We start from the raw sequence: 25,751 nt of genomic DNA, 5'->3' as shown, positions 1-25,751 counted from the left end.
CCCTTGCTTTTGAATTGTCCAGCTACTGATATTGCTTAGGCATAAGATATAGACAGTTTACAAAGCTCAAATGCAGAAATTATCAATTGTGACTGGTTAGAGAAGAAAAGTTACAGCAGCTTAACTCTGAAGACTCCCACCAGCAGTGCCAACCTGCTTCAGTGCCTGGATCCACAGCTGGCAGCGTGAGGGGAAAGGTTCACCACTTGTGTTTCAGTCAGTTCTGCAGACTGCTGACCTTCCCCAAGAGCCACTGCACGCCGCCAAAACACCAATTCATTTTGCACTGCAAACTTCCCCCAAAAACCTGGTGTTTGCAGGGAGCGCAGCACTGAAGGAAAGGAACGTTAAATTATAGAAGATGTGATACGACCAGCCAAAACACACAAACAAGTTAAAAATAAATTATCCCCATTACCAAAACCACAAAGACAGCATCTTGTATGATGAGTGCTGATTTCATTAAGTTTGGGTTCCAGTACAGTCCTTTTCAGGAGCAAGAGTTCCCACGCTTCAACATTTATTTTCCTTGACAAGTAACCGTTAAACATTTGCCTTATGCTAACATAACGTTTCTGATATACTATGTTACTCAATAACAACGCAAAGATATAGCTTAGCCTATTAACCTGAATTACCTGCAAATGACCCCAACAAAGCATGGAGCATCTTTCACCCACTTGTCCTGACAGAGGCTTTCCAGGATATTGGGATATTGAAGGGGAACAGAGCAGAGATGACACAAATTCACAACAAGTTTTCTCCAAAACCAATTCTGCATTTTCCCACAAGCTCCTCTTGCTCACTTTACAATACTACTCCAGTCAGCTCTGCACTTCACATCTACAAAGACACCCAATAAGAGGAAACAGGGTCCCTTTGAATACCCATCTGCAACTGTGTTCCCTATTCAGCCTCCTGCCTCAGGGTTACAACTCCATCCTCCCTGACTCTCCAGCTATAACCTCAGAGTTCCTGATGTCTCCACTTATGGTTGGGGGCAGAGCTGATCAACTGCAGGTTCTGCGAATGCAACCAAGAAGCCATTTGCGATTCCAACAGCTGGTACTGATTTTGCAGCAGCATCATGTCAAATCTGTGGTTCAAATTCACTCTCCTTATGCAGATGGGGAAAACAACCAACCAGTTAAAAAAAAAATAATAAAAAAAAAAAGAAATGGAAAATGTCATGGAAAAAACATCAGCAGCATAGGAACCATTGTAGCACCCTAAGCCAAGCCTGAGATTCTGTCTTACCCAGGTTCCTTCCTTAACAAGGGATGGCAGAGGAGGAACTGTGCAGTGCAAGACCACATCAAGCCACGTTCTCCTGTCAGAGATCTACACTCCATACAGACAGCACAAGGCAGAACTACCTTGGGTCATGCCCAGCAAGCAGGCACCTCAAGAAGTCCACCTCTGCATAGGTCAGCATGCCCACCCTGTGCTTTGTTAGGCTAGCTCAGCCTTCACAGGGCTAAACAGAAGCATCTAATATTCCCTCATCATCCATATTGAGGATGAGAGAACTCCAAGTGTTCACAAAGCGTTTGTTTTACATGCAGTTCATTGAGGCTGCTGGTCTACAGTAAGTTTACTTAAACGTTTACACTGCTGAAATTCAGGCCCTAGTAAAAACTATGTGAGGAAAGGAAAAGTTGAATCTCTGTAAAACATACCAGATGCGCCCCCTTCCAAACAGGCTCAAACAACGTGTCCTAGAGAGCTGTTCTCTATATGGCTGTCCTTTTTCCCTTTGCAGGAAGGTCTTCCCCATGGTCTCCTGTGCCAAGAGTCTGGCTCTGGAAGGAATGCAAATACCTCACCTGAAACTCACAAGTTGCTGGACTAAAGGCAGCACCTTAAGCCCCTCTCAAGCAGAAATCTGCCTTTGGGTCTTAAGTGAATGTATTTAAGACAACGTGGTATCCATGTCTACTGCAGGCACAATAAAAATCAGTTTGCAAACAGGAATTACTGAGTCTTCTTTCCCCATGTGGGCAAAAACATGAGCAAGGAGAGGCAAGTCAGAATTGAGAAGTACAAAGCAATGGTTACTTTCAGGGTTTGGTTTCACCTATACATGCATCTTCAATCTACCAACACCACTTTGCTAGAAGATACAGCAGAGGTTCTGAGTATCCAGATGAGAGCTGCTTGACTTCCAGCTCCAAAGTGTACTTTTAGCTAATTTCATGGGAACAAAAGAAAAATAGCCACAACATTAGAAGAAGGCTGTGCTGACTTCTAATGGAAGTTAGTTTGTACTTCGCAATCTAAAATTATAATGGACAGGCTGCTCTATTCCCACTTTTTATTCAGTCCTATTTTACTACTCCAAATATATACTACCTAAATTTGTATACTCTTTAACAGTAGTTAATCTTCAATTAAAATACCTAGAGCAGAAACTTCGATAACTGGTTTAAAAGGTAAAAGCTTATTGACAAAAACGTATTCTTCATATTGCCTTTTTTTAATTCTGCATATTAAAAATGTCATTTTTGTGACTTGAAAAAAAAAATCTTCAGGAATAATGAAGGCTAACAAAAGACTGAAGAGCAGTAATTTAAAAAGCTCCATATGTAGCATCCTGATTACTGTATCAGTCCCCTTTCCATAACGAAGGGAGAAGTCACCAAACTGCCGCCTGTCCTTTCCAGTGACAAGGAAGGGCGAAGCGGACAGAGTGTGTTCAAGGCATCACCCTTCAGGCTCTAAGAAAGAACAAGTCTCCTGCAGCACAGTATGTGGGTGTCAGCGTCCGGCACTCTTGGAATACGGTAACCCCGGCTCTGGTGGTCCCTTGCACATGTACTTAATTTGGGAGCAGCTGGGTTCAAAAGTTTATCCTCACTTTTTGACCCGCAAAGGTTTAGCATGTGGGCGTGCACATGAGTGTGCACATCATACCACACAAGCTGAAGATGTGCAGCCACAACATACACTGTGTTTACGTGTACCGCTTTGCACGCAGAACATATTGCACTTTTTAAAATACCATAATACTGTTCAGCTTACATTGGATCAGTGTGCACTACGTGCGCGGTCAGCATTCCCAACCCAAACACGGTGAGTTTGCATTTTACAATTCAGTAAGCTTCTGGAACGGTTTGGCATAATTTCAGGACACATTAATGACAGAATTTGCTAATTGCAACACTACCGACTTAGATTCAACATGCTGCTTAGAAAAATACAGTCACCAAACTTGCAAGCCCGACCAGATTAACGTCACTTACAAGCTCATCACTGGCATACCTGAGTAACAGATACAATGGCCAGAGAGTCATATTTATAGCTTTACATCACTGTCACAACAAGCTAAAGATGGGAGTGAAGCTGGGCTGCTCTAAGAGAAGCTGGGTGACCAGAAAGCACAACCTCTGAGAGCTTCTTGGTACTGGTGGAGGTTGTGAATTTATAGCACACTTGTGATAGGGTTTGAACATTCCAGCAGCCGCTATGACTGAGATAAACAGCAACTCATTAATCCACGGGAACGTGACAGTACAGCTGAGAGCAAGAGTTTTCACTGCACCTGTGTTACTCTGCAATCTTGAACTGATTGTTTACAGAAGCTCTTCACGTGTGCTGATAGCAGTCAGTGCTCTACATACCAGCAACTCTTCAATTCGCAACGTGCAGCATGTATGAAATAGTGGCTTGCTTTATTTGAAAGATAAAAGCAGCACACAATGGATAAATATTTCACAAATGGAAAAGAATTTCTCAAATGAAACAAGCGCTTTGTTGATAAAAGTTGTCATTTTCAGTCAGAATTACACAACGGTAACTTCATTACAAATCAGCTCCAAATACAACACGGGGAAAACACTGTGTGCAACACAAATCAACTGAAGTATGTAGGCATAATGGCATAGAAAATAAAAGTTTCTTAACAGAGGAGCCCATACATCAGCAACTGAAACTGCAAATTAAACCACAGGATGGTGCCCAGGGGGAAAAGCTTTGCACAAAGACACTACAGATGGCCAGTCTATGAAGACCAGACTACTTGGCCAATGCCAAAAAAATGCAAGTCTCCCTTCTAAGGTTGCAGGGACAAAAAGTGAAAAGTTAATGATCAGAGCCATTGTGCATTTCAGACTTTCTTACAACCCAAAAACCAGTACGGCTGTCCATGGACATTTTCAGTTTTCAACAGAAATGCTTTATGCAATGCTTTAACTTCAGATTCGATCCCTCAAAAGGTGAAAAATAATGGCAAAAGCTCTCCATGAAAATGACAATTGTGTTTCCATTGTCATACAGTAGTTGCATGTAGTGCAACAAAGGAAACACTTGTGAATGACTTTAATTCCAGCACAGAGGACCCAACTGCTTTTTCTTTTTAAACAATAAATAAATTGAATGTTTTTACTATAGAAGAGAAATAAAATTCATTGAGCAACTAAAGGACAATGAGAGAACAGGCTCTCCAATGCCATGCTAGCCCTCAGGCTGAGAGCTCTATGCAGGGAAGACCACCGCTTGCTGCTGCGCGTGGCAGGGACAGCACATCTATTCTCTTGTAAGTAAACTGGATTCTGCTAGCTTTTTAATGTGTAAATCTGGAGTGACTCTGGGCATTCAACGATTGAAATGAGAATACAATTGAACTAGTAACCGTTGGTTGTTTCAATGAAAGGCGAGGAACAAATACTGCCTTACAGATGACCCCAAAACTGCAATATAACAAGCTCTTGGGACATTAAAGCCTAATGGACAGACACTTGAGTTGAGAATTAAGAAACCTAGACCTAGTAAAAGTTTTGTGTAACTTATTAGCTCACAAGTTTTGAAGGTTCAAATTTTGTCTCAGTGTTCCCATGCACAAAAACGGGTTGAGAACACAGCAATTCTCTATGCAATATCTTGAAATATATGATCCTTTCTTGTTAAGTTACAAAATATCATTAAGCTTAGAGTACTGTTGTTGATAAAACTGCCAGTTCCTTTTAATTTCATGTTTAAACAACTCAACTGAGGTCTGAAGATTGTGATTTATTTCCGATTTTACAATTTTCTTTCCTAAAAGATTCTCCTTAGAAATGTAATTCATGAGTTCAGTGTTTCATCAAATATGCTTTTGTTAAGTGCTGTTGAACAGGCACATTACTCAAGGTCATAAACCTTAAGTCAAATCACAAGCAACTCCTGTCTGTTCTCTGTGGCTTCCATGCCTACCACAGAAGGCTAATTATTTTACAACAAAACTTGAGAAGTGTATTTTCTCCCCTAGAGCTGTGTTTGTTCATTGTTTCAGAAAGTTTTGTGCTCCCAGAGCATGAATACACGTCTGCAGTTCATATTTTCCCACCAAAACCACAGAGCCTGATCCATCCATACACCATCAAGAACAGTCACGCTGAAGGTAAATTACACACGTAAGCAGCATTAACTTAAGAGCAAAGCCAAATTTAAACCATGATGAAAGAAAACAAAGTTCAAAAATCAATTAAGAATCAGAAGCATCTCTTAACTTGCAGAGGCTGTAGGTCTTCCAAGGTTACTGGTTAAAAAAAAAAAAAATTAAAAAAAAAATCAACTCTCCAAATTCTTCATAATTCTTCAAGAAAATGCAAGTAATGCCTACTACCAATTTTGGTACCTGTAACCTTATTACAGCCAGTTTTGGACCATGGTGTCTCATGAAAATAATTCACCTCTCTGTATCATTGGAATATGGACAATACCTTCATTCACTGGGAAAATGGAGTGGAAGAACTCCCATCTGCTTGTGAAAAGTTCAGCTACTAGCAGGAGAAATAGCGCTACAAAATTACCTGGGAAAAGGACTTGAAACAATTGCTATCCATTACATTCGCACCTCCATAATGAATATAGCAATTATAAACTCACATACAAACGTGCAAAAATTCAAAGAACTCTACATTCAATTCCAGAATTTGACTTCTGCCAAAAGCCAACACCATGCTTTACCCCCTTTGGCTCATAGTGGGATAGTCACAGAGCCTGGCAAATTGAGTACTTAGTCTTCCCACACCTGTGGGTTTTTGTTGCGTCTTCTCCCCCCCCACCCCCCCATCATTTGTTTGTTTGTTTTTAATCTGTGTAACACTGGCAGAAAATCAGCTTCACAGTAGTTTCCTCATCCAAACAGATTAGATGGTGAGGAGCGGTGAGGATCTGAACCTCTAGAGAGCTGCGATGATTACGTCAGTTCCATTTTTAGCACAACTTCCAAAACATGCTGACAAAAATGACAGAAATCATGGAAATACAGGAACAAAAGCCTCGGGACATTGTTTCTAACCAAAATAGACATTTCTATTTTTAGGAATAAAAACAAACTAGAATACACATTGCTGTACAGTGACTGGTCTGGAAAGGGGAGTTTCCAGACTATACAAGACTTGTGAACCTCACCCAAAAGTAAAGAAAAATAGGTTCTGAAGTTCTTAAGATCAGTTGAAACCAAGTGACTCTGTTAAAGGAGTTAAAAGCTTGTTTTGAATTCCCACACTGCCCTGAATCACTGTTTTATCTTAGTCACTTACACAGTCTAGTCTTTCCCCAAGCCTCCGAAGCCCACTGTTACTTCCTACCACATGCTCTCTTCCACAAATACAAGTGTAGGGCCAGCGCACTGCACTGTGCAGAAAGAGCCCTGTCCCCTGAAAAACCTGGGATAAGAAAGAAGTTGCTACCAATAATCTCCTATGACAGAAACTTCTTGTTTGGGAAAAATCAGTGATCAAAAAGTAGCATCATTGTATACAGCTGAGTAAATGAAAAAATAAAGACTACATTTTGCTTTAGGCAATTACAAATGTGCCCAGTAAGAAAAACAGGGGATGTGAGCAAAAAGAGCCAGTAATGTGGAATACTGTGCCAGACGATAAAAAGTTATAAACATAATAAAAAGAAAAAATCCACTTTCCAAGATCTAGAAATGATGTGGATCATACGCAGCTCTCCCAGCAGCAGCCAAAAAAGTACACACAGTCTTGGGACAGTGTTTAGCAAAAGCCCACACTGAAATTCATGAAACCTCTTTGGACACAAAGCAGTGAAATCAAAAAGCATGGATGTTCAAATTGCAACTCTGTCTTCCTGCAAGCACTACACACAGCATTCCTTTGTATAACCTTGGCTGCAAGCCCACTGGTTTCACCACTGAATGCGGAGACGCACTGTAAAGCTTTTATATTTGTGGAAGCACGTTGAGAAACTGCCTGAGAAGTGCCAGCACGTCTGAAATGCCACCAGCCTGTACCATCTTAAAACCACACGCCACATAAAGGAGAGATTAATAATTAAGATGGGAATAAAACAGGTCTAACGAGCCCAACTTAATAAAGGAAATAAAATTATAACTACTGCAACCTCTCTCCTTTCACAATGACCAAATACGGTGCACTGGATCAGCTTTCAGCTCTGTGCAAGGATGGGGGAAGGGAAAAGGCTCATTTAACAGTTGGTCCCATTTAGTCATAGAGAGCTGGAAGGAGGCAAAAGGGTAGTAATTTAGTGATGAAGAAACTCCAAAGACCAGGAAAAGCATGGCAGCCTCCTGAGATGGGGTTTGCCAAAAGGCTATTTTGGGGACGGATAGGGGCTACAAAGCTGCTATTAAGCTTCAATCCTTAAAATAAGCCCATAAACTCAGAAAATATTTATCTGGAAGGGTGGCAGCCCAATAAAAGTTTTATGAATGTTTTAAAGCTGCCCTGTCAAGGGGCTAGCCACTCGGTCACCTCCCTCCCTCCCAAAAAACAACACATGCAAGAAAGCGGGCCCGTGTGTCAGGTTCCCAAGCAGGAATAACAGGACAGCCTGACAAACTGCCCTGGGCCTCCTGCAGTCCTGCACAGGGGCTCACAGCACACAAGCCTCACTGCCTCCACCATGGGGAGCAGGGCCACCACCCAAGCAGGGAATGGGATCCTCTGGGAGCCATCACCTTCCCCTCCTCTGTAGCTATTACTTGTTGGGGAAGTCAGTGTACATCAGTAAGGGACATCACAGAGAAACATGAAAAATCACTCAGAGAGGTGGGTAACAGGACAAAGGTGGAGGAACGAGGAAAGCCCACTCTGAACTTCCATGCATCTCATTATTGTTAACACTTAGGGCTGTACAGTGAAAAAGAAAAATCAAGCTGATGCCATGCCCGCAAAAACACTAACTTGGTTTAATAATACACAATTCATTTGTTAAATGGTACGTGAAGTCTGGCAGTTCCAGACAGAAGAGGGAGGCTGTTTCTCCCTCTTGCTACACATTTTCTCCTTTCCAACGTTCCCACAATTACCAAGTCAAAAATCCCATTCAGAGCTAGACTGGAGCAAACTTGGTACTTCCTCAAAATCCAAGGCAGACAGCCATCCAAAATGCCTCCTTTCATTTCTTCACATAAAATATACATGAACTTTAAAACACTGAGCAGAAATCACCCAACCAAGCCCTAACCACCCCAGGCTTGTGACAGAACGAGCCACCCGCCCTGAACCACATAATCATTAAGACTGGAAAAGACCTAAGATCACCTAGTCCAACTGTCCACCTACCACCAGTACTCCCAAATGTCCCTCAGCAATACATCTCCACATCTCTTGAACACCTCCAGGCTGGTAACACCACCACCTCCCTGGGCAGCCTGTGTCAGCGCCCAACCACCCTTTCAGAGAAGTTTTTCCTAATATTCAACCTGATCTTCCCTGGTGCAGTCAGAGGCTGAGGTGTGATGTCCTCATACACAACAGAGCACACGCAGACCTCCCTGGGCCACAGAGGAGATGTATGGCTATGGCCAGTCCAGGGGATGGTTGGTAAGACAGATGTTTCCTGTCACCAGTGTGATGTTTGCACTGTTACAGATATATTTCTTTATGTATTGTGTTACTCCAGCTATCTTAGCGAATTGCCCATCTTGTAAAATTCTTTTAATTATGTCATTTTCTTCTTATCTGCGTTATCTAAAATTATTTACAGTATTATCATCTTAGTTTCAAACACTGGTTATAAACACTGCTGCAGAAGTTATGAGATGAGGATCCATATACATACATACACACACCCACATACACACAGACATACAATTTACTTTACAACCGCTCTGAAATGCTGTAACATGATTTTGTTTTCTCAACTTTTCCACCACAAGGACTAGACCAAGAAGATCCAATCTGCCTTTCCCTGGGATCTCAAAGCAGCAGTCTTCCCCCGATGGCACAGCATTGTCCCGTATCTGAAGCCTTGTTGGCTGCTTCTTTCTGGGGGAGCAGCAGAGTCGCTGAGCCAGAGTTTGGCAGGAGTAAGTGCTCTGTTAGATTAAATTTCAGCATAATGTTCTCGATAGGAATCGGAGCACCATCCCTAAAGTGCAACGGGAGGGTAAAACGCCAACCTTCAAGACGGATGGTTTGTTTTTATTTTTATAGAGATTTTCTAAACCTCAACTTTCACCTCTTAGCCCCCACCCCCTCCTGTTCTCAGTCACCTCCAATCGCCCATCTGTCTGCTTCATTTAATAGAAACCTATATTTCCTCACTAATGGATGCATTTGGCTAAGAAGATAATCTCTTTGTGTTCGCTTCAGTTGTCACATTCCTGTTATCATATTAATACTGATTAAATACGAAACCCGACGTTTAAGTCAGACCCCACACATTATTCAAAAGCGACAAGACGTTCATATTTTGGCACTTTGAAAACCTCAGCCAGCATGGAAGTGGCCTCCCACTCCAAACACCTCCTCACCTTTGAGCCAGAATACCACCCATATGGATTTTTACAGGACAGGATACTTCAATAGTGACTTCCTATTTGAGATCAGTGAATAAAGTTCAGGTTTCCTGGAAAGCTCTAGGACTAATACAAACCTCTCCCAAGGAAAGTGGCACTGCAGGTCATGACTCTGGGGGTTACAAGATGGGGATGGTCAGCACAGATCTTAATGCCTGCTGAGGCATCCAGTGACAACTCGTAGCCCCCCATTTGTGCCTCAGTTTCCCCAAGTCATATGTTAGGATATTTCACAAGCACTGACGCTAGCTTTAATGTCTTTTTGGGTCTTCATAACTACATACTAGAAGCAAAGCAGAAAAATGAAGTACAAATTGACAGGCACCACATCAGCCAAAAGCAATTCAACAAAGTCAGGGATTTAAGACATCTCCATAACACATCACATGCGTAACAAAGCACATTTCTAACCCCGAGCAAAGTCATTCTCAAATTCCAGAACAGCTCTACGCATCAGAACTATGAGGGGTGCTCTGAAAGCAATGCCTCTTACTTTATTATGTTGGCCCACAATGTTGGTGGTATGGCAGCAGAGGCCAAATATTCCCATCAATATTCCATCATACTGTGTTGCTGTGCGGTAGAGGGCAGCAGAAGGGCAGACTGGTAAAATGGTGTTTGACAGTGAAATGCATATGAAGCAAATAGTGTTATTATGCTCTTTGGATCTGTCGTAGTTTCCATGGAAATAAATAGGAGGTACTACTTTCAGAGCAACCTACATTTTGTGTAGCAGAACCCAGTCAACCCAGTCCTTTCTCACTTCTCACACAAGTGAGCCATAGTGTCTAACTCATAGCACTGCTCAACATTTAACCATCACTCATTTTTAAATAAATCTAGTAGTATGGCTACTTATTTATTATTCAGGATTTATCTTATTTAATTTTAAGAACTACCATTGCCAAGTCAATAGAAGCAAAAACAAGCCAACTTCCAAGCTCTGGTGAAATGAGTTATATATTCTGCTGCTTTTCAAAACTGCAATTCACTAAGAGCCTAAGTTACACGTACTACTCATCTTTGTGTGCAAATGTCAAGTCTGAGTATGTAAGCGCATTAATTAGTTACATACACTACATGTGCAAAGTATTTATGAGTTACTGAAGACAGACTCACAGTGTTCCACCCCCTGCAGTTACATCACTTTTCCTAGAGACCAGGTACCAATTCCAGATGCTCCATTCAGCCCATACCCTTCTGAAGAAGGGACGCAACACCTCCTGACCAACTTTGGAGCAGATGAGGTTATACAATGGTCAGGAAAGCTCCCCTGAGATGTCAAGAAGGCTAACCTAACCTTCTGAGATCCGTACAAACAAACAACCGAACATGGAGAGCCTTGAACCGAGGGACTGCTGTTTACCTAACCCCTGAACTGCAAAAGACATCAATCCCTGCCTTATTAAAGAAATGCGTACGCTAGCCAGGCATGCCTGCTTGATCAGCTCTCTCCTGTTCACAGCTTCTCCAGGGTCGGAGGAAGTTCCAACAGGCCCTGTTCCATAAATAAAATCCTTCTGGCTGGCGATAACTAAATTGTATTAAGGCTGGCTCAGACAGCTTCAATTAGAAATAACTGACAGAGGTGGACCGAAATACCCTGTATCAATTTGCTTACAGCTGGTCTTCTCCTTTTCCATCTCCGCCAACCCATTCTAACTACCTGATTCAATGAAAGCAGCAGGGAATACATAACATGCTTCCACATACTATATATGTAATCCATATGCACGTGTCCTGAAATCAAAGGCACTTCCATCTCAAACAGGAGATTCCCAGCTATCAGCAAGGAGAACCTGGGCATTTCAGATTCTGTACACATATCCTTCCTCCACAAGCTTATACATTCCTCTTTACCTGAACCCTAAGAGTCATCATTCAAGTATAATACAACTCCCTCCTCCCTTTATGAACATTAGAGAAAGTTATTTAATCAAATTAATTCGCAACACAGAAAACTCTATAGCACAGTCTCCTTATGTATACCACTATTAAGATCTACAGCTTTATTAAAGACATTTAAGATCCGTTTTTAAGCTTCCTGCATTTTTCCCCCCAAATGTGAAATAAAGTTGATTTTTCCCCCACAATTTTAAGACACACGATCTAAATGAGAATCACTCCTGCTTATGTTCCAACATGTTTACTCTGAAACCTAGTAATATATTTAAAGGTACCAGCAAAATGTATGATGACCAACTGAATAGAAATAGTCAAGCTATTCTGTTTTCACAGGTGTAAGAAATTCATGAGATTTTGGCAAGTAGTAAAAAGATATAAATATCTTATTATTCACTCCAAAATCTTTTATTTCTATTTGGCCTTCGCCGTGGCTGAGTCAATGGAAAAGTGTTTTGAAAATATTCAACTTTTTAAGTAAGAAAAAGGGAAACAAAGGCAGAGGCTGAGTCATTAAACCTGCACTGAAATTTCACCCAAAGTAACAAATAAAACCAGCAGTAATTTACTGAATAAACTTTGTTTTTTCCAAGCTGCATGGTGTTGTCTCCATTATCTGAATGCTTACACAACCTGCACAGTTTTTCAGAGGCAAAATCCACGGATGTGGCTCAAGTTCTCCTTAAACTTCTCTTTTACAATAAGACATACTGAGGTCGCAAAACAAGAGCCATAACTCAGCATTCAGCCTCCAAAATGCACATAGCAAAGACCCAGAGCATGGAACACATGCTCTGTTGTGGGACAGAAAGCACAGCTGAGAAGAGCTGTGTCTATTTGAAATTGGTGCTTGTTGGAAAAGGCAGACTCCCCTTATGCATACTCCTTCAAAATTAATTATTCAATTCATGTGACAATCTTTTTCTTCTTCCCCCTCCTGTCTTTCTGAACAGTTCTGGAGCAACAGTTAATACCTTTTTTTTCCTCCCCCCACCAACCAGAACATCAGTCCTGCTCTGAATGTGAACAATCTCAATACAAAAAAACCCCACGGCATCACACGACTAAAACCAATTACATTATGTCCTCAAAATATTTACTTAGAGCATAACAAGGAAAACATGAAGAAAAACTATGAAAAAAAAAAGTCAGGGATCAAGGAACCAGGCATCCATTTCCACACAAACACCAGAGGGACTATAATCTCCATACATCTTCTCAGGAGGTACTTGTGAGAACAGTCGGTTGTAATGAGCCATGAAAAGAAAATCTCCAGTTCATGATATACAGCCTGCTTCTGTCAGGGGGAACTCTCATTTTTTAGCACATTTTCAGTCCTTGAAAATGTCTTCTTCCCCTCGTGCCAATACTGCTGCACCTGGCACACTCTGCTTGGCACAGCCCATGTTACCATTATGCTAGCTTGAAAAGATAATTCATTGCAATCAAAAAGTAAATGAGTATTCTTGATGCTGTATTCATATTGCAACACCCATCCTGATAAGCTGATACTTTACAATTGCACAAACGGTCCCCAGCCTAACGCATCCATACATTAACTGGGCAAAACAGAGAAAGGGAATGTTATTCTTACTTCACAGACTGAAAACTGAGAAAGTAAACAAATGCATTCAGAAGTAAATACGTAGCTGGCAGCAAAGCCATGTACTGAATTAAAAACCCTTAGGTGCACAGCAAAAGACTGTACCATACAAACAATGTTCTTCATTTATATACAAAGACAATTTTGGATGAAACAACAGAAAGTAATTGAGGGGCTGGCACAGCTCCATTTCCTTGGTTTAGGGTTCTATAGCTGTTAATATATTTATTTCATAACAACAAAAACCAGCTGAGGTTGCTCAGGGCTGTGTGGGCAAGGACAGCTGGCACAGGGAAGGACTGCTGGAGTCAGAAGAGTTACACGTCCAAATAAAGAGGGAATTGGGTGGGAAAGGGAATCAAGTACAGAGATACAAGGGTAGCATCAAAAAATGGAACTGTGTAGCTAATCAGCTGCAACAGCAATCAACAGGTTCTCCAAATTACCAAATTGTCTTGATTTCCTAACCTGGAAGAGTTAGAGAAACAAGGGGAAGAGGAGCAAAGGGGTTTGAGGGCTCAAGCTGTTAAGAAGCTGCTATGACAAGAAACCCAGTACAAACGCACACAACATGGAATTTTTGTGATTGAAGTTACAAGCTCAGATATTAGAAGAAAGACTTTCCTAGGCAGGATGATGGCTTTTCTTCTTTACGTGCACCTTTTATTACAGCTTTAAGGACTTTCCTCAGCTTTTTAATGGAATAATACTGTAGTTGGAGGCAGGAAATGCTTCTGTCGCTTATGCAGAGCATTACACAAAATCACGTTGCAGCAGACCCCCTATCAAAGCAGGTCTATTGAAGCTCCAGTTACTTCCTATTCTTTATTAAACACTGCAATCCCTTTGTGAAAACACAAACCAAAGACTGCTTTTACACAGACTTCCTTGAAATCAAGGCACACTATTAAGAAAAACTACTTCTTGTCCCCAGCCTCAAAACACAGATCAGCCTCATAAGGTTAGCGTCCTTGTCACATGCCATACCCACTAAACACCAGCCACTGTTCCAAGTCAATACTTCAAATAGCCTACAATCTGCAAACCACAAAGCTCTGTGCTTCCAGAAGTCCTCGTGGTGCATGTTTTTACCTGGACTTCAAAAAGATATTGGAATAAACACTTGCAAAAAGGAAAGGTGAAAGGCTGAAGGGATGAATGATCAAAATCAAGCAAATAAGCACAAACACCCTACAGAACAGTAGAGAAATTTCATTGTAAGAGAGCAATGTGACTGCATGATCTATCTTTGTAGAGATATTTAGCAGGATCAAAGTTAAGTTATGTAAACATTGGGAATATATGCATTTTCCAACCTAATACTGCAAAGCTATGAGTGAGGACTAACACCCAGAGATGCAGCATCCTAACTTGCACTTGAGAAAATAGAAAAAGACGTGGGAAATAATTCCCTCCTTAATAGTGTACAGACTACAGCACTGGGAACACCAGCTGGCTTTCATGGATTCTACAAGTGGAAGGACTCCTGGAGAAGCCTCACTTGAGGAAGGGCAGGAGGAGTTCCTCATGAGCAGCTTGTCAGGAAATCCCATGTGCTGCCTGGGCAAAGAGGGCTGTGCAGTTACCTCACTTGCACATGTAACCCTCCAAAACTAAACCCCATGTTAAGCATCTCAAAAAGCGGGGGCAGCAATTATAAAACGTGAAAGTCCCTGACATGTTTTGGGGGCATCATTTTGAAAGTCTTGGCATTTTGGCAGTCCTCTGTATGGAAATCAGCCCTGTAACTGGGATCCTCTGTATTGCTCACACTTAGCTGCGCTGACATCAGCTGAGTTCTAGGGAGATGGTGGAGTCCCCAGCCCTGAAAGTGTTCAAGAACTGAGAAGATGTGGCACTGAGGTGGGGGTGGGATGGGGTTGGAATTGGTGATCTTAGTGGTTTTCTCCAACCTTAAGGATACTATGATTCTCAGCGAGAAAAAGGGTTTTTTTTCCTTCCCACTGCTGCACTTACTTGAGCAGCAGTGAACTTCCATCAAAGCTAACAACAGAAATGCTAACTTCCCTTCCACCAGATGTACATGTTCAGTTACATTTTTGAAGAAAACATGTCTGGTCCCTTCAGTATGTCTTCTAAGGCATCCACTGAAGCATCCCAAATCTGTACTGCAAAGCAATAGGCTTTTTAAGCTGAACTAGATGAGAATTCAGTCAAAAATGGATACTTCCACTTGCTCTAGGAGATGATATAAGGTACCAGAGGATCCTTTATTATTATTTATTGATGCTCTAAGGTTGTCTAGCCAAGCTGTTCAGACACTTAATAAAAAGCAGATAGCTATTTTCTTAAGAGTAAAATGTTTTTACACTTGAAATTACAGTAAGAGTACTGAATCTACAAAATGAAACACCTAAAAAGGACAACAAAACCCAGAAAATAGCACACTACCAGCTCTTGTGCATCTAGCATAGCATTACTTTTAGTGGGGAAATAAAATTAAATATTCAAACGCAGGAACAACTTTGTCAGCCCCCAGCGTGATTATTTTCTCAACTTTCTTTCCTTGAAAAAAAATGTAACCTACTGCAAAAGAACTCCATGTAACAGAGGGTTTTCCTCAGTATACTGGGCAAGGCTCATGACAGTCAGATATTAGCATACATCAGCAATACAACGCAGAAAGATGGTAGATAATTTGGAAGAGTTCACTGGATAGATTAGTGGCGAAGTGGTGGCAAGCAGGAGCTCAGAACACAGCAGCTGGCTCAGCTACGTCAATCATGGATGCATCCTGCCAATGATCTAGACTATGCCATAGGGTCCAAGTAGCTTGCAGTTACTTTTGTAATTATTCAAGGATCAGCAAAGTAGCAGCCCTAAATACTCGCTTTTCTTCCAGGGAATGCGACTGTCCACAATAGCTACATCCCCCAAAATAACAAAGCCTGGATTAACTGGGAAGACTTGTGACCACAAGAGACCCTACAAAGAAGTAAGGTTATAATAAGCAGCAGCACTACCAGCTCTCAGTTTTACCACAAATCTCAAGATAAGTGCACTTCTTTTGAAATCCCAGATCCTAAACACATGCAACTGAGTGCAAATCTCAGTTTAAGTTAAGTATCAAGCTCTTGTGGCTTAGGAGAATCTCGTATATATGACTCGAGTTTATCTAAGAAAAGAAATAATCTTTACCTAATTTCTTTTTCTTTTTTTAATCACTCGTTGGAGGCTTACCAGTATGAGTACTTTGGACAGCTGACTGCCAGTGTCACTGCCAACTGAAATAACAACTGCTCAGTTTCAAAATACTTGTAAAACCTCACAGTGTGGGGAGTGCTTGGAAGACGACTATCTCATCTACATTTTATCCTCAAATTAAGATAAATGAATTCAACTACAGCGTCCTTCTGTTTTGTAATGGGATTTCTCCAGTAACAGCATTAGAGTATCTACAGGTCAGAAACAAATCCTCTCTCCCTTGCACATCACTACCACTGCATGAAACCGCTGGCAGAAATAGCAATAGATGGTGTTAGTGGCACAAGACCTCAGAGACCAAGCAAGATGGGCAAGGTGAACAATAGAAGTAAACTGGAATAAAGAACAGGAGGACGAGAGAGAAAGGGAAGAATATTACCAAAAAAAAAATCAAAAAGTAATTGGAGACTGGATGTAGATCAGCAGATAGTAAGAGAGAAAAACAAATGAATACAGGTAATCTTCAGGGATTAAAAGAAATATAGTAATTCCAAGTGGCACATGTTGCGTAAAGATAACCATCCTGTGGGCAAACAAATGCCATCTAGTGGAGGGGTTTTTTCTGATTAGGATTTTCCCACCCATCAATCACAGAAATTTTGTTCTTAGAGCAGGACTCCAATGAGGTGCAAAAAGTAAAGGCACTGATTACTCAGTGAGGAAAAACAGCACATGACTAAAGGTCAATTGCTAAGCACCACCCAAATACAGCAACATTTTACTTGTTTCTTTAGGTGTAGGGAATGCAATGGCGTAACCAGAGCTTGCATCAGAATGCCTGTGCACAGAGAGCAATGAAAACACTCTTAAAAAAAATAAATAAATCTATTTTATTTATTTTATTTATCTAGTTGCAAAATAAAGCATAAAATAATGCTGTCTTTTGAAAGCAATTTTCTTTGAGACAACACCTACGCCTGTACTGCTTTCAGAATACAAACCAAAGGGTCACAAACGTATGCTTTGCATGAATAACAACCTAAAAGCATAAGCACAAAAGCCAGCAAAGCCCAGAACTGAAGCTGGGTTTGCTCTGAGGCTAAGCTCACACCAGTGCAAGTATAAGATGCTTTGTCATGCAGGGCAGGAAACAAGATTCCAGGCATACTGCTCCTAAGCATTATTTCAGCATTGGTCACAGAGTAATGCTACTTTTTCCCCAAAGACCACTAACACTAATGGTCACTAATGTATGTGGTGAGTAGGGAGGAAACACAGGGTTTATCAAGTGGTATAGAACAGCTGGTGGTACCCCCATTATATCAGTGGCACCTTCCTACAGCTCCACTTACGTAGCCATAAATAGTGGAGAAGGCTGGGGGGGAAAATAGCTCCATTTCACTCTTTTCTGTTATGTTGCAAGACTAAGCCTATAGGATACTCAGTACAGGGACTTATACAGGAGTTGGACCTTCTTCTTTCCCAGTAGCCCTCATATTGATAACTTATCTGTACCTGATAATGTCATCAGCAGCAGGATCCCAGGAGATCAACCTGCTAAATATACACTCCAATGGCAATTTAATGTTCAAAGATGAGCCCTATTTATGCTAATGTACAATTAACCAGCTCCATCTCAAACCAGTACTGCAATCAACACATCACCTTTCAAAGCTCTATAAGACCTTGTCTCTAATGACTGAATTTTAAGACAAGACCAAGATCTACTGATATTGCCTTCAAAGAATCAGGCAGCTGGTTAATAAATTAATACTTCCTTGACTTACATTTTCATTCAAAAGGCATGTGTACAAATCTTGCCTTTGATACTGCAAAAACCACTGTAAGGTCAATAAAGCTGGACATCCAGCTCCAAAGGTCAATATGGGCTTACAGGCCATCACTGCTTACAAGGTAGGTTCGATTCCATCAGCCCAACCTCTTATACAAATGCAATGCAAACTCCCAGCTCCTGTGTGGACACCAAGACTTTTACATTGCTACAGTTTAATCCGCTCAAGAGAGGATCATGCAGGGAAGTGATGCTTCCCTGGCAGCAATCCTCTCCCAGCCTCTGCCCATGCTGCACCAGCCAACTCCCACAAAAAGGAAAGACAGAGATTTATGCTTGAAGTACCCCTTAAGGATTTTAGGTTTTGTTTGTTTTAGAGAGCAGGGGAAGAGAGACTGTGAAAGAACAAGCAGAGCTAATCTCCAGCTTTTAAATAAAACACAGCTACATAGATTCCTTTGCCCTTGGGCTTTTGTTTTTCCTCTTGACTGAAATCCTGCTCAGCCTCACCTGATACTGACAGGGATGGCAACCCACCAGACCCTTGCAGCCAACATTTTTTTTTTTCCTTTATTAAAAGAGAAGCCAGGCTGGGCAAGCGTGGACATTAAATGTACCTAAATTTCATTTGGCCTAAGAGAAGATTATCCTATTTTAGTGCAACACAAGCAAAGAATTCCAAATGTCAAGATCTTCCCCCCCGCCCCCCCCCAAAAAAAGTATGCTGCTTGGTGACAGGATGTTTAATTAATCTCAGTGCAAAGAAAAGGTTTAGCCTACTCCACTCCTGCTGATGTCAGTAAGGACTGGACTGCCCTCCACATCACAAAGCTGGGTAAGGACACTTACTTACAGCTGACTATTTAAAGCTTCTTTTAAACAGTTGTAGGAAAGAAGAAAGTACAATAACAAGGGCCAGGTGCATAGGTGTGCTGAGAGCTACCTGAAGAAAGTAAGAAAACACACCCATGAAAAAAATACATAAATAAAAACACATCACAATTTAGATATTTCTTACAGTGAAAATATGGGGAAATGCATTGTATGCATTGTTTTCCTATTGCATTTTTCCACCTTGGCATAATTCCCATTTCCCTAATATTATATAGCTAAAGCGATGCAGAACAGTGCTGCTGAGCTGCAGTTCTTACACCAAAACTTTCTGACATTGACATTAGCTACTTCAAAAGGTAGCATGGGATCCTACCCAGCATACTCAGCAAAATGGAAAGACACTAAACTACAAATACACATTATTCTCTGCAATACACCAAGGGGCAAACATTCAGCATTTCTGCCCTTACTTCCACATAAGGGTATGAAGGATTCCCAAGATAAGACACATTGGTTAATTCACACCAGCACTGCAGGATCCCAGAGCCATCGTGCCTCTGGAATTGAGAAACACTTCTGTACTATTACTGCAGAGAGGACACTGACCGCACATCTGACTCTTCCACCAAGGCTGACAGGAGACACAGTGGAAACAAACTCACTCTCTCATATACAACAACACTTACAAACGAAAGGCAGAAAAGTTATTGACAACAAAAGACACTGTCGCTAACAGGTTTGCCTTCACCTGTTATAAGAAACTTAAAGCCACTATTGTCACGTACAGGTAAGAACAGCAAAGTAAAAAACAAAAACCAAAAATTCTAATTTTCTCATTCATATCTCTTCATACGAAAAGTGTGCATTCTATTATATTTAAATTTGCTCGATTCAAAAACGCGTTCAGCTCTTATGAATTTCTTAGATATGCACTGCTTCTTTCACATTAAGAAATAACGTAGCTTAACTCATTTCGTGTATGGCAGTTTTCACTGCACTGAGACAGACAGAGACAAGAACTGCAGCCAAACACACTATGTACATCAGAAAGGAGAAATGGTTTATTAGCACCTAGACAGTAAGGACAGGCAGACAGTGAACTATGCCTGAGATACCACCTGCTCCAGTTAGACTCAATTCACTACCTTTTACAACAGTTAAACACGAGACAAACACAACATGTCAGGACCAACAAAACGAGCATATCTGCAGACAATCTTTTAAAAGACGTCGTGAGGCTTAGCAAACCACATTATGATTCTGCAGACCAAGCAGAGTTTTACAGGGTCAGTTCCTGGGTGAGAGACAGTTAAACAAAATCCACAACTAGCAAGAAGTTATTCAAACCACTCACTGAGCTCTCCTCAGAATTCATCTACCAGCATGACATTCCTGGGTGCAACGTATGTTGAAATAAGTGTTTTCCAAAGAATGTTTTTGCTAGCTTTTGTATTCCTTAGCATACCTAAGCATACAGCTCCTGCCTCCCCAAACTCGTTCTTGATCTCAAAGGTGAACAATACTTTTCACTCATTCACCTTGACTGTATAATGCAGGGTTCCCATTTACAAATAAAACAGCTGCCACGTATCACCCACCTCAGCAAGAACCTCATAAATAGCTCACTCGACCGCAAACACACGTACTGGCATTACTTACAAAGCATGGTACTTCAAATTTGCTTTTACATTCTGTTCGTTTTTTAAGTAGCTTGTTAAACTGGACAAAAATCTCTTGTTAGTTTAGAAATTATGTCTCCCTTTTTATGTACTTGATCACACAACCAGGCTGGAAAGCAAGTGTTGCCCTGTTGACTGACATGCCTTAGAAGTTATCTCGCAGTGGGAGCACCAACAGCCCCACAACCTAGCCCTACAGAACGGCAGGTCTGCCGGCAAATACAGGAGGGAGAAAAAAAAACAACCGAACAAACAAGCACTAAAAAACCCACAACACAACAAGGAACAACCAGATGCTGCTGGTAAGAGTCTTTACATTCAGGTAATAGAAGAACACAACATGAGTTATATCTTTTCACTGAGGGAACAGAAGTGCGGCCCAACATAAAACCAGAAACCAGCTGAAAAAAAAAACACATTGTACTACTACCCACCATCTTCTTTTTTGTGTTTTACCATGGAACAGGCACTAGCAAACATCCAGGCTTATCTACACAAGTGCTCTCCAAGTAAAACACTATTTTCCTCTGCTGAGATGATTTGGCAGCGCAAGAAACATCAGTCAAGTAACATCTCTCAATAGTCAAGTTACTCCGCGCTTTGCTTTATTTCTTGTTATTAGCTTCACTTCTACCTCCCTGGACCACCCTAAGGGATTTCTCTTCACTGTGTTCTTCAAATACTTGCAGATAATTGTATCTCCCACTTAGAAATCATTCAGCCAAGTTTCATGCGTTTCTTTTCATCTTCTTTCCCCCATAAATCAATCCCTTCAACCTCTTTCAGCATTTTTGCTGCTCTTCCCTGAACTTCTTCCAAACTGCTGACATCTTTCAGAGGCTGAGAAACTTCCAGTTGCATGCTGTACTCTAGATGTGCTTTCTGTGCTCTGAGGAAAGATAATTAAGCCTTTTCAAGAAATATTAATGCCTCGACTCTGGAATAAGTCTAAATCAGATTTCACAATATTTTAACAGTACAAATAGCAATTATCCCCATTTTACAGAAAAGCAGAGAAGTATCTTAATCACTGCTGCACATAAGCGGTGCCAGAATAAGAAACAGAGCCGTGCTCTGCCATTCCCAGCTGTGAGGTCTGCCAAGTTTCAGCCCACGGATGACGTAACACAGCGTTCCCAAGCTGTGATCCTCAAGCAAACATGAGTTGTTCCCAAGGGACAAGGAACAACACCGAGGGCCAATGTATCCCTCACAAGTGGGCACCAGTGGGACTGGAGCAGCACACCAAGGCACCTTGCTGTACCGCCACCTCAAGCCATCAGTGCACAGGTTTCTGATGCATTACCTGACTTTGACTGCTTTGTTTCTAAAAGCACCCCCAACTGCCATGAGGTTAACTCCCTGAACAAGCTATTCAATTCCAGAGGTTAAGGCTAGTTTTAAAGACAACAAGACAGACCGGGCTGCAGCAATTCAAGGCAGTTCCTAGCTTGCACGTTTCCTTCCCTTCCCTCCTGCTCCCCGATGCATTTGTGAAGGGATCACAGAGAAATAACTTCAGAGCAACTACAAGGAGCAATTCACAAAAGCAGTGTGTAACAGACTCCATGGAGGGAGGCACGGCCGAAGGATGAGGGAGAAGGGAGAAAAGAACTGGACCAGTTAAATTTAATAAAAGACTGGAAAACTCACAAACAGGATGCAGACACATTAAAAAAGCAACACTGACCTAACAATGGAATGTGAACTGCAGTTGACTTAAACAGCATCACAGCAATAGCCCTCCCCCTACACACATCCCTGCAACTCTTAAAGAAACAGTTATTCAAACCCTTCCAAATTTTGTTTTCTCCTGTTACACACTTACAGCTTGAGCTGATATTGAGCTATATTGCCTCTTTCCATATAGCAAAGTACCCATATTTGGCCCAGACTGCAGAAAAGCAAGTTACGTTGTATTATTCTGCCCATCTTACTGAGGCGTTAATTCTAGTATTGTCTACACATCCATGGTCTGCTGTTAAATGCCAGAAAAGTACAACCGTGTTTAGATACAAACACATTGGTAAAAGGTATCATTTCTTCCTACTCAGTCGGCAGAGCAATATTTTGTAAGGCTGTGTACAGTTTTCTTTACATGACTGCTGATTTTCGACTCCAGTTCCCGCTCACCATACACAAAGATGACAGCCACAAGAGCCCTTTTTAGGCTTCTCCCTTTCTAACGATAGAACAGTTTCACCAAAGTATAAAAATGCCACCATAAATGGCATCGTCCCATCCTTCTTCTCCTTCACCACATTTATGTCTCCAGGGGAGAAAAGTAACCAAGAACACCACTAGGTTTTTTTTAAACAAAACTTCAGCTTGAACCCCTGTCAGTGTTCAGGTCATTTGCACATCGTTTCACCACCTACCTGAAAGTAGAAAGCTCAGTGAATGCTTAAAAAGCTTTTCTATAATAGAAAATCCAAACCATACATATGCTGGTTGTAGCCTATTTCTTTAAACATGTGGTGTGCCTGTTAATTCAGCTTACAGAACTATTTGTTAAGTCCAGCACTTAGTGACAAAGCTACTATTACAGATAGGATAGAAAAGCAGAGTCTTTTTACCTAGTCAGAAATGCTGATTTCCAAGGCAAACGAAAGAAAATTCACTGGGAGTCAAAATGAATTCATTTGCATCAATCTGGTGTTAAACTTAAAATAGCCCATCTTTAGAAAGAAATCAGTTTTTTCTGTAGATCGGTTGTTATGTGACTGCTTGGTGCCACAGAACATCACAACCTCTTTTTTGTCCATCTCTCTAAAAAGGGTGGTAGATTAATAGTGACAAAGGGCTGCAAATTTGAGCGAAATTAAGTAATACTAGCATCCTTAAAACCATGCCCCATGATTTGAGTTAAATGTGGCACCTATTATTGCTTGTTGAAAAGGCTTGGAGCAACTTTTTCTGCTAAAAATTAGTAATGACACTTAAATTCCAGCACCCATCGTTTCTGATGCTCTAAGCTAAGGAGACATAAATCTTTGCTGCAACTCACCAAGGATGAAAAAATACAGTACTATATTATGCCATAAAACTAGAAGCAACAACAACAAAAAAAAACAACAAAACACCTTAAGATCTCTAAAAACTCATTTATCAAAGTGATTGTAGTTTTTGCTTGAAGGGAAGATAGATAATAACATGCAGAACCAAGACAAGTTAAGGAACTGGCATCCAGTACGCTCTATTTACTAAGTAGCTAGAGGTAAAAATGATTGCAGGTTTGTTTTCCTTTATTTGCTCAGAAGGGCTGTGAAGAAAATCATATTAAGAGAGATTTTCACAAAACCATTTTGGGCAGAGCATGATTTCCACGTTACTGACACTCAAAGAGTCATTTTGAGACCTGAGTTTATTCATACACAGATGTGCCTGCTGGCCACTGAGTCTCATAACACGGGTCACAGTCCCCAGCACTTAATTAGAAGTGGTACAATCCACCAAATAAACAGTGATCCACAACATTTCAAAGAACTATCGGAGACATTCAGACTTACAGTATGGAAAGATGCTCTATACTTCACATAGATTAGAGCATATCAGTTGATGAGCACCTACCTGGAATTCGAATTTTGAATTTACCGCTTTGTCCAAAACCTCCATCTATTATTCCTTCTTCTCCTGTAGATAGTTGGACTTTTAGACCCACAAAAATCTGGATGTTTGTTTCCTTTTTAAACAACGAACGACCAATCACGCTGTAATCATCCATCACCTGCAAAAGAAATAGAGCACTATGAATCTACAATCTGAAGCAACGAGAAAAATTAGTTTATGAGATACATTGGTGACTTCTATTGCTGTGCCATTGGAAAACCGTTTCTCCCCAAATGAATAAAAAACTCTTGATGACTCGTCTAAACTGCTGAGTTTAAGATAATGAGCATCCAAAAGTAGAGAAAGACTATGTGCATTCATATATTTCTGCTTTGACCTCCATCCCTTACATATAGGAAGACTAAAACACGCATCAGAACGTGCTGTAAAGGTCAGTCAATTAAAATCTTTCCTGCTTTAAAACCCTTCTGTAAAAGCCACTTAAGTACCTACGTTCACAAAAAGTTTCTTCCACTACTTATCCTACAGTTAAGTACATTATCTCCTACATAAACATTTCTCTCTCTTAGCTCCAGAACTGCACACTTTAAACGAAATGACAATTACTTAGAATTTCTAAATACAGCCTTTTAAATATTCACCTTTATGCACCCATTGATTTGTTAAAGTGAAAGCCTTAAAGTGAAAGCCTTATGACCATTGTATCCAATTTTAATTTCAAGGTTTGTAACCCAGTGGGAAGAACCATTCCAAGTCTGGATTCTTAATTAAGCTATCAGGAACAAGAAGCAGCAAGGTTGGCAGGTGAGGCAAGATAAACAGCCCTCCCTAAGGCATTACTAAGTATAAGGTGCAGCCAAGTGAGCCTAATCCCGTAGGTGTGAATATCCTTGTATACCTAATGTCTGGAGTTACTGTACCTCAGAGCAGCAGCAAGAACCTTTATTTACTTATCAAAAGAAATAAGAATATATTGCTTAAATCTCCCCATGATTATTTCTTTTTGGTCGCAATAGTTGCTGCTCTCCCTCAGATCCTAAGAGTAATTCCCATCCACAGGGTGGGCACAAGCCAGGAGTTGCCTGCAGCCCTTCTCTCACCCCGATAAGAGCAGCACAGATCTCTGCTTCCAGCAGCCAGAGCCGTTCAGTGCCTCAATGCCCACTGCCTGATGTGCACCAGGAGGTTCAGGTTCCGCTTCTTTTGGTATCTCCCCGCTCCAAACAAGCACTGTTCCAAAATACTTTGTGAACCCATAGCTGTACTATCACCGCTTGGCAACCTCTGGCTTAAATTTAAAACAGAACAATGTCTTTTACTAAAGCAACCAGAGGAGGTGGGGGGAGATAAGCTTGCAGGCATGCTGGCCTTTCTTTGGGTCTGAAGCAGCAGACTATCAGAAGCTGTTCATTCCAACCTGAAGCTGCACTT

The 25,751-nt window shown here is 41.1% G+C and overlaps 1 protein-coding gene across 2 annotated transcripts in view; it reads right to left on the bottom strand.

Annotated features, from left to right (window-relative positions):
* Positions 1-25,751, bottom strand: part of EEFSEC (eukaryotic elongation factor, selenocysteine-tRNA specific) — a 110,500-nt gene that overhangs the window by 17,114 nt on the left and 67,635 nt on the right. For both annotated transcript variants that reach the window (XM_072347698.1, XM_072347696.1), the window contains exon 6: positions 24,321-24,477. In XM_072347698.1, coding sequence (XP_072203799.1) covers positions 24,321-24,477 — 157 coding nt within the window. The remainder of the gene's footprint in view (positions 1-24,320; positions 24,478-25,751) is intronic.

Source organism: Excalfactoria chinensis, chromosome 12, assembly GCF_039878825.1.
Source record: "Excalfactoria chinensis isolate bCotChi1 chromosome 12, bCotChi1.hap2, whole genome shotgun sequence".
NCBI classification, from domain to species: domain Eukaryota; kingdom Metazoa; phylum Chordata; class Aves; order Galliformes; family Phasianidae; genus Excalfactoria; species Excalfactoria chinensis.
This window is presented reverse-complemented; position numbering and strand designations above follow the sequence as displayed.